We start from the raw sequence: 10,355 nt of genomic DNA on the forward strand, positions 1-10,355 counted from the left end.
TCAGCGTTTTCTGTCCGATCTATAACCGATACAGTGTCATGAAATATGTGCATTTTGGCGACACGAAGACAAAAAGTGGGCCCTGCGCCACCCCTACTCTAAATATTCCATGGAAGTATGTGGTCGCCGAACTCTAGTTTATATTCTATCTATCTTTCTATCCATCTATCTATCTAACCATCTGTATCTATCTATGTCTGTATACATGACAGAAAAATGCATTCACCCTCCGTTCCCTTATGCAATATCGCTTCGTGCGTTGACTTGCAGCGAGGTCCTTTACTTTGCTCGTTTAAAATGTCAATGACTGACAAGTCTTTCAGTCCTTGATATTTTGGGAACACGTAGCCTCCTTCACGGTCCTCCTGGCGCTGGCGTTTACTGTTGTGTGGCTGGCTGGAGGAGCGCTGAACTAGAGGGCACAGACAGCGACCTTTCGGTACAAGAACTTTCCAGGGATAAGGACCTGGCCGCGATATGTTGAGAGTCGAGTTTGATCGCTTTACATCCGTCTGTACAGGAAACAGCTAGGAGGCAGGATGAAGCAAAGTCCTTGCAATGGCTCGTTTCAACTTCAGAGAGTCCTTCAGGGCCATATGTTTTCTCGGTAAATTGACGTCCATAGAATTTAGAGTTCCCTGATGCCTTGAATCTTTAACTTAAATTGAGAAGAAAGCTTAAGGTCTTTTTGTCCTTGCGAAACCTCCCAAGATACAAAGTTTATGTGACGAGTATACAATGATCTTCATTATTAAATGGGACCTACCTGGACCCAACATTCGAGTTGTATGACACATATAGCCAACCATGGCTTCCCGACTTTCTCCAGACCACGGTTGGGAGTTAAACCCCTGTCACACATAGCCGACCATGGCCTTCCAACCATGGTTGTGAGTTGAGCCCCTGTCACACCTAGATCACGTGCACCATGGCCTCCCCAAAAAAATTGAACAGTTCAAAAAGTCCTGATTAGCTCTGTTTGTTAGTAACATACGAACCCGCAGGTGTACATTTCCCTATTCATGTTGCAAATCTATTTTCTATCCATCAGAACTGGAGAGAGATTTGGTCCTGCACTGAATCGATGATTCCTGCTATCAGTTGCCGTTTACTTGCACAGAAAAACCTGCACATCCTACCTACTGTCATCAACAACATTCAAAACCTTCCATGATTTTACATACTTATAATCCTTTGCCTGTCAACCATCTGTCTAAAAGAACCAGATGCCACTTTTTATCAGTCTTTGGATCCGACAAGTGAAGGCAAAACTAAGTGTATTTTTAACCAAGATGCATACACATGTCAATTTCACAAAAGCTTGATTTTGTGAATACCAACCGGTGCAACATCTGTAAGAGTTGTACTTTACGGCCCTACACTAGTGTTTCCACCATTATACACATGATCCATACATCTTTGAATCTTAACACAGTCACTACCTTGTAACAAAACCATGACTTCATTTGACCATGGGTGTCTAGCGTCCGAGCAATGGCACGTTTCAATACGTCCGTCGGATCTCTAGCTGAATTCGTTTCTTCAACGCTCAGGAGGATCGGAAACTTCAAGTCGACTTTTTGAAAGTTGATTCACCTGTTCACCCGCGCATCGCCTTGCAGAGAAGGTGCATGATTTACGAATGTGCAACTCGAGATCCCGAGAAAAACAACGTGTGGCCGTGACATTTGACAATTCTATAAGCAGAAAGCCGGAGGCGCGGGCCCTCTTCAGCTGACAGCCCAATCAACAAAACACGTTTCTGAACAGGCGGCATCAATGCAGTCAATTAAGTCGGTATACCAGAAATCGGTATGGTGATTAGCAAAGGTATCAGGCAAGGGTCCTGTCAGGAAAAGGCATCACCAGTTACTGCATCAGGCGTCCAGAACATACTACATTTAGTTACATCAAGTGACGCCAATCATGTAAAACACGACCTTCATCGTTGGTATCTGATACACCTTTCTACACAGGGTTGACTATCGCGGCACTGCCTTACGATAAGTGTGGAGGTGTGATCTGATAGAGTCTGACGCGGCTAGTTACAAAACGCCAACCTCAACAAGAGTTCACGGTCAATGTGAATAGTTTGGCTCGTACCTGACCTGACCTGTCTCATTTACGGTGTACCCTTGCCCAAACATTTCGGAGGCTGCCAATGGTTTTTTTTCGTCAGAAGCAAATTACCAGATGCTTATTTCAACAAATCTTATAATGATCTGTGTCTTCTAAAAGAAATGCCCCTGTTCACGTGACAACGAAATTATCTACTTTAGAATGATTATATATTGCACGGTTCAAAGGCCCGGAGGTCCTGGGTTTGAGCCCCCTGATATGCTTTGATGCTGTGCCCTAGGGAATGACACTGGACACGACTTTCCTTATTTCAGCCAGGCGAAAGTGAGTAGGTATCGTCCCACTGATAGATCGCTGAATTGAGGTTCCGTGTTGGGGAGAGCCACACATCGAGCACGTAACACAACTCATCATACTCGTCCAAAAGGAGAGTTTCAATTGTTCCCGGTGTGAGTAAATTGACAAAAACTGTCCGGATATGCAGCTTATACTCTTCAGTACAAACTTGGTGTGTTATGCGATAAATGTAAAATGCAACACGGTGTATTCCGTATCACCTAAGGTACCAGCCCGACCGCGGGTCGGATCGCCCGAAGGCCGTTGGGTGATCCGACCCGCGGGAGGGCTGAGACCGAGGGTGATGCGGAATACACCGTGTTGTATTTTATTTATGCCATAATCACCTGAGAAAACACATGTTTTGATGCGAAATGCGCCAGAAGTTGAGAAAATTTGGTGCCCTCGAAGAAACATTGTTACAACAGCAAGGTTCCAACGTCTGAATCAGGACTTTGAGTTTTCGACCGCGCAGCACTGGCGTGCGCAAAGTATGTCCAAAATATTCGATGGAAGCTTGTGTGATAAAAATTCGAAGCCTGTGTGATATGGCTTTTTATCACACGGACCGGAACAGCTGTATCGAACGTTATCGCGGCCCAGGCATGACATAAAGGTCTTTACCGGGTATGCAACACAAACAAACAGGTACACGATTTCATGCAGTAATTGTTGGCGGCCCGCTTCCCAGAAACAAACTGAAGAAAGGAACGACACATCTCCATCATTTTAGGCACTGAACACGGATTTCCCTATTTCACCCAGGCGAACGTGGGTAGGTATCGTCCCACTGATAGATCGCTGAATTGAAGTTCCGTGTTGGGGAGAGCCACACCTCGAGCACGTAACACAACTCATCATACTTATCGGAAATAAGAGTATAAACTGTGTGCGTAGATCAATCAAAACTGCCCGAATATGCAGCTTGTACCCTTTAGTACAAACCTGGTGTGCTATGCGATAAATTCCGTATCACCCGAGGTACCAGCCCGACCGCGGGCGGGAGGGCTGGGACCGAGGGTGATGCGGAATACACCGTGTTGTATTTTATTTATGTCATACCCACCTGAGAAAACTCCTATTTTGATGCGAAATGCGCCAGAAGTTGAACAAATTTGGTGCCCTCGAACAAAAAGTGTTGCAACAGTAATGTTCCAAGGTCAGAATCAGGTATTCGAACTTTTGATGGCGCCGCACTCGGCCCGCTCGAAAAAGTTCGATTTATTCGAATGGAGCCCGTTTGATACGCCTTTCGAACCTGTGCGATACGGAAGTTATGGCTCGGTCCGGAACACCCGTATCGAACGTTTTCGCGTCACAGGTATGACATAAATATAGAATTCAACACGGTGCATTCCATATCACCCGAGGTACCAGCCCGACCGCGGGTTGAAGTTGATAAAATTTGGTGCCCTCGAATAAAGATTGTTGCAACAGCAATGTTCCAACGTCCGAATCAGGACTTCGAGTTTTCGACCGCGCAGCACAGGCGTGCGCAAAGTATGTCCGAAATATTCGATGGAAGCCTGTGTGATAAAACTTCGAAGCCTGTGTGATATGGCTTTTTATGTCACACCTGTGACGCGAAAACGTTCGATACGGGTGTTCCGGAACGTGTGATAACTTTCCGTATGGCACGGGCTCTAAGTTGTATCACATGGGCTCCATTCGAATAAATCAAACTATTTCGAGCGCCGTCGAAAATTCGAATACATGATTCGGACGTTAGAACATTACTGTTGTAACTCTTTTTGTTCGAATTCGAGGGCACCAAATTTGTTCAACTTCTGGCGTATTTCGCATCAAAACATGGGTTTTCTCTGGTGTGTATGACATAAATAAAATACAACACGGTGCATTCCGCATCACTCTCGGTCCTAGCCCTCCCGCGGGTCGGATCACCCACCGGCCTTCGGGCGATCCTTCACTGCTTCTCTCTTACACCCTTCCTTCATTTTGTATTTTGGGTGATACGGAATACACCGGCTCGTTTCAACACACACGATGTTATAGGGCGAGCCTAATGGTATAGTATTCTGTGTGCGTAGCTTGATAAAAGGCAACGGGGGGAAAACACGATACATTTTCGCGAAAATGCTGCCTCTATAGTTTCCTTCATTATATTGTTCGTTCCACTTTTCCTCTTAGCTAGTTAGCCTTCGGGAGAGTATTTGCAAAAAGCGTATTATCATTGAAAGGTTACACATAATCTGAAAAATCTGGGTAAGGAAAGTGTCAACACTTTAAGCGCTTTTAGTAAAGAATCGGGCATTAGTTGGATCAAGGACTTCTTGGTTGGATCCTAGCTTACCTGTCCAGATGGCAGCTTTCAGATGCAGGTGTTAGCCAAGACGGCGACTTTCGTGTTGCGAACTTTTCGTGCTACCAGCGATGGTCGGATACACATAGTATAATCGCTAAAGTAAAAAAAACGGAAAGTGATTTCGATCCAGCTTTAGCTCATTGAAGTTAGTCATCCTCTGGCCGTGCGCGTGACAGACGTTATGTACAGTATTCAGTACAGGTTCATTGTACCGGGGAAATTCCCCTAGCTCTTTACGACAAACACAATGAACAGTGGACCACGGCTTAATGTCCCGTCCTAAGGACTACAACCCTTACCGGTAGCGTGCATGTCGGGTGAGCGACAAAGCCGGGATTAAACTCACGGCTTCACAGGCCAGACTCCAGAGACAGGGCCGCTAACCACTGAAGTACGCACGCTACCTAAAGTCTCCACTTAAATGGCTATCAGGGTTAAAACCTGCATTTGTGACAGGTAAGCTTAGGGTCCAAGTAATGCCTGGTTCTTTATCAAAAGTTCTAAAAGTGTTAAAGACCATATGTGACCAAACATTTTCAGATTATAGGTCTGAAAATTGAACTACTGTATTGTTATTAATGATATTTGTGTATTGCAAGTTCCCAGTAACAGGAAACAGACCGACAAACAGTGGCATTTTCGGTATAACAACTAGTTTTCAACTTTCATGTATGCAGAAATAGAACACCCTGTACCAATATCATCCCCATAGCAACGGGCTTACAGAAAGATTCCACCAAACGCACCAGAGGCAGTTCGTGAGGGCATACCTAAATCCGATGGGTCAAACTGTGATTTATGGTTGGTGAGGGCATACCTAAATCCGCTGGGTTCCATGATAGGACCCTCAAACTGTGACTTATGGTTGGTGAAGGCATACCTAAATCCGCTGGGTTCCATGATAGGACCCTCCAACTGTGATTTATGATTGGTGAGGGCATACCTAAATCCGATGGGTTCCATGATAGGACCCTCCAACTGTGATTTATGGTTGGTGAATGCATACCTAAATCCGATGGGTTCCATGATAGGACCCTCAAACTGTGATTTATGGTTGGTGAAGGCATACCTAAATCCGATGGGTTCCATGATAGGACCCTCAAACTGTGACTTATGATTGGTGAAGGCATACCTAAATCCGATGGGTTCCATGATAGGACCCTCCAACTGTGATTTATGATTGGTGAGGGCATACCTAAATCCGATGGGTTCCATGATAGGACCCTCCAACTGTGATTTATGGTTGGTGAATGCATACCTAAATCCGATGGGTTCCATGATAGGACCCTCAAACTGTGATTTATGGTTGGTGAAGGCATACCTAAATCCGATGGGTTCCATGATAGGACCCTCAAACTGTGACTTATGATTGGTGAAGGCATACCTAAATCCGATGGGTTCCATGATAGGACCCTCCAACTGTGATTTATGGTTGAGAAAGAGATATTCCCAGGAGACACAAATATTTTTTAATCAGGAGAAATTTATACAGTAATGTATCACGGTAAATGATGGGAATTTCATAGCTGCAGCATGTGGAAGTTGAGTAGAAATAAGGGTGGCCATCATAAGATATAAACCATGCAAATCGGGCTTCATTTACATTTTTCATTTTGACCAGTCGAAAATTTGGATAAGTTCAGTTTAACACTATTCAGGCTGAGGTACTGTTTGCTACCTTGTAATAATACAGCTGTTGACAATGTCACAGTCATAGTTTGATTGATCTGAGTAATGATTCTGAGGCATAGACAAGAAAATTGCTGGCATTTTTGGTTTATTTCATGTAACATGAGCTATTATGGATATTCTAAAAGTTCTGAACAATACATAGAGCCAACATAGACTTATCGGTACTCACCAAGTAGAGGTTTGGCTCTGGCTGTTATTTGACATGCTTTTAGATATTTTTGTAGGGCTTTCTATTTTTTCCAATTTTCTTTATGTCTGTCAGCCAAGCAATAACAAAACTGGACAAAATACATCACCATCATAGTGCATCTGGACAAAGTACAAAGCCCGACAAAAATGCCTAAAACAGCCGGAGTCAAAACTCTGCTTGAAGAGTAACTTACTAGTAGTATCATTGCTTTTGCTAGGACTAAATGTTACAATAGTTACATAGCCATTATCAGGAATGCTATCAGGAATGCCTCCACTGCAATTACAAATACAACTGCACTGTTCTCACATTAAAATCACAAGATATACTGAACATGTGTAAGTGATATAAATGAGGGTCCCATAAACTTCAAAGAAAAAATTTACAGGCTCAACACCACATCAGTAGCAGCGAGGATTAGTAGTACAGTCAGACATGTTGCTTTCTTCCTAGTGTTTTAGGACATGAAAACAAAACAAAACAAAAAAGACATGTAAATAAGTGTGGAAACCACTAGAACATACACATTTGTAAGTTAAATTCATGTACACAGTCGAGAAGGAATCCCCCCATGAAAGAACTACACATTTCTATTGTTACTATACAACAGGTTTATCTACACAATAGAAGTGGAGAGAACTACTTATCAACTCCACTGAATTGTCCCAGTGGTGGACCCACAGGCAGCCCTCGTGGACATGTTTCATTGCTCCACTGCTCTAAAAGCTTTGTGAATAGTTTATAGGTTGGTAAATCACTGGATGTTCTTTGTACACAACCAGAGAATGGTTCACACTGCATCACCTGGCTGCAGTGTGCAGTGTAATGTAGAATGGTTCACACTGCACGTGTATCACCTAGCTGCAGTGTAACGTAGAATGGGTCAGTAGCCCTGAGGAAGGTGACAGATGGTCACCCTAAAGTTAGATATTGACTCTCTGGTTTTGTGCAAACAACTTTGTTATCCTGTTTTAAAAGCTTCTATCCACGCTGGTAGACATCTACTTGGTCCAGCTGACTTTGGGGATGTCGTAATGTTCTGTCAGTTTGTCCAAGTGCTTGTTGAAGGACTCCACGCGCTGCTTGTGGGTCAACGCCGCCTTGTTCATCACGCGCTCCATCTGCCGTCTCTCCTGGACCTCCGCAAACTTTCGCTGAGCTGGCGTCCGGGTGTCCAGCTGAGGAAAAGTTCAGACAAGTTTTCAATTCTGCATGAAATGTAACGGCTGTACCCAGTATGTGACTGAGTGACTGATTTTTTTTAATATACTATTCTATTCTATTCTATTCTATTGTATTGTATTCTATTCTGTTCTATTTTTTTGTATTCTATTTTTTTCTAGTCTGTTTTTTTCTATTCTATTCTATTCTATTTTTTCTTTTCTTTTCTATTCTATTCTATTCTATTCTGTTCTATTCTGTTCTATTCTATTCCATCAAAGTAGAGATTTGTAGGACATTACTTTCAAAATTAACACGAGTGGGTTCGATCAGTATCATTTCACACTGGGTCCGACATCCAGGCTATTAAGGCACTGTTCGTACCAGACTTTGCAAATCCGGATTCACCCAGATTGACCCTGATTCCAAATCCAACTTTTGAGGTGAATTCAGGATAGACCCTCCTCTGAGCCTTCAGACTTTATTCCAGGCTACGCTAACCGGGATCAGTCCCGTGCGGCGTGCCTGGGTGAATCCAGATATTTGACGGCTGGTGTGAATGATCTGCAGCGAGGTTAAAAGGGCAAAGGACACGAATGGAAATCTGTATAGGTGATAATGTAAAAATTGGCAAGTTCAGGGTGTCATAATCTCATTCGTGGACATTCCAGGCCATAATAACTCACCCCACACAGCAGCCCGCCATCTCAAGTGTCCAAAAAGTCTGATTTAAAAAAATTCTGATTTAGCAGAAGTTATCGCAGTTTTCAAAAATGCTGCCATCTTGGTTTCTGATGACGTCAATTTAGGGACTGACCACTTCAAATGAGGGGTCTGCACAGGCCTAAAAAATGGAACAAAACCTGTTTTTTTTTTGCCAAATCAGAAAGTCTGCTACACCCTGCACTGTCTCATCAATATGAAACTTCTCTTACATTTTCCATGAAAAGGGCTGCTACAAGTCTGGAATAGGCTAAAATGCTGTATCGACTCAAACTAGTCCTTCTGCGACTGCGTGAATAAGTGGGCACTGCCCTGAAGCATCCCTCCACGAGGAGACCAACCTTTTTGCTCCTCTCCACTCCCTCCTCGCTTGTGGCCTCCTTGCTGGTGATCTGCTCCAAGATCCGTTTCTTCTCCTTCTTCTTCTTCTTCTTTTTCTTGATCCCTCCATCATCAGTCCCCTTCAGCTTGAGGCTTCCCTTCTGAACTGTGTCGTAGGCTGACATGATAATCCTAAAAAAACATGTAGGTTAGAGTCAATTCAAGTCAATTGCAGAATTGTAACAGGTACAATGTAAGTTCATCCTCCGAGAGGTTGATTGGAACGCCTTGCCTAAAGATACTGTCCAGTCCCAGTCTATTTATTTATTTATTTATTGGTTTGGCTGCACCGAACACACAGCCAGGGCTGCCCAACTAGCCTATGGCTATTACAAAGGGCTAGCCCTGCTGACAAACACATAAACAATCCCAGTCTCTGCCACCTTCGTCACAAGTAGGGCTGTGTACCTAAATAACCGTACCTGTACTGTACCTATATCATTGTCCGGACCTAAACATCTGTGTACCTACGCAAACAAGATGACGGTGGCCACCTAAACACTAAGAAGAAGAAGAAGAAACTAAATTACTATTTAACACCACTTTTTGAGAGTAAGGATAAGTAAATTCCAAGCAGCCTAGGTGCCTATTCTTCGAAGGATGCAAGAACTGCACCTAAGTGCTTTTGGATTATGTAATATAAACGTTACACACGATGACTATGTTGTTGATAATTTTAAGTGGCCACTTGGATTCTATCCATCCTCTCACCCCCCAAGGCGCCCCCCTCCCCACTTACAAATTTTTGCGTCACAACAAATGTCTCTGTCAGATAAACCAGTATTCGGGATCTATCCGGGGCCTCTTCGGTCTCTTCAACAAATAAAATAACCTATTCAAGTGAAAAATCTACCGATAAGTACCATTGAATCACTTTAAATGGAGGAAATAAAGAAAAAACTTGCCTCACAACAATCTTTTGTACCGGAAATGGAAACTGCAGACAGCACAATATATCCCACAATGCACCTCGCTGTATGACTACGAGTAATCTATTTTAGTCGCTGATTGGTCCGTTTGGAAAGCCCGCTCTGTAATTCCGCCAATCACCGAGAGCTTTACAAATGTCTGGCCGGGAGTTTCAAAATGGCGTGCCAAGCAACCGTTGGGAATTACTTTTCTACCGTGTAAATCTCTCTTTTGTGTTCGGACGAGGATCGTGCTAATCTCCAGGATTAACCGGAACGTTTTTCTGCATATTCTGGATCACGGGAACCGTCCCCAAACATCCTCTGGCTTTGTGGTATCTTCGATCAGGTAAGAAACTTGCTGTCTGCTCGGACAGCCCCCCTCCCACTTTTCTGTAAGTTCTTTGTAAACATCCGGGTGGGGAGGATCATATTTTTGCGCAAAAGATTTTAGTGGATGTGATAAAAACTACATTCCTATTGCAAAGCCCTGACCGTTTTGACAGGCAACAGGAGCGATAAAGGGATGGCACAAGACTCACTTGAACTGAAGAAAGCACAA

The 10,355-nt window shown here is 43.6% G+C and overlaps 2 protein-coding genes across 2 annotated transcripts in view; one reads left to right on the plus strand and one right to left on the minus strand.

The window, feature by feature from the left end:
• Window positions 1-6,529: 6,529 nt before the first annotated feature.
• Window positions 6,530-9,783, minus strand: LOC118409299 (protein FAM32A-like). Its single transcript, XM_035810216.1, has 3 exons — window positions 9,625-9,783; window positions 8,846-9,017; window positions 6,530-7,798 (listed from the first exon to the last, which is right to left on the minus strand). The coding sequence occupies exons 2-3, from the start codon at window positions 9,008-9,010 to the stop codon at window positions 7,622-7,624; spliced, it is 342 nt and encodes a 113-aa protein (XP_035666109.1). The 5' UTR covers window positions 9,011-9,017; window positions 9,625-9,783; the 3' UTR covers window positions 6,530-7,621.
• A 165-nt stretch (window positions 9,784-9,948) lies between these two features.
• Window positions 9,949-10,355, plus strand: part of LOC118409292 (coiled-coil domain-containing protein 171-like) — a 51,862-nt gene continuing 51,455 nt past the window's right edge. Inside the window, exon 1 of the mRNA XM_035810194.1 lies at window positions 9,949-10,142. The gene's annotated coding sequence lies outside the window, so the exon portion shown is untranslated. The remainder of the gene's footprint in view (window positions 10,143-10,355) is intronic.

The sequence above is a fragment of the Branchiostoma floridae genome, chromosome 2 (assembly GCF_000003815.2).
Source record: "Branchiostoma floridae strain S238N-H82 chromosome 2, Bfl_VNyyK, whole genome shotgun sequence".
Classification (NCBI taxonomy): domain Eukaryota; kingdom Metazoa; phylum Chordata; class Leptocardii; order Amphioxiformes; family Branchiostomatidae; genus Branchiostoma; species Branchiostoma floridae.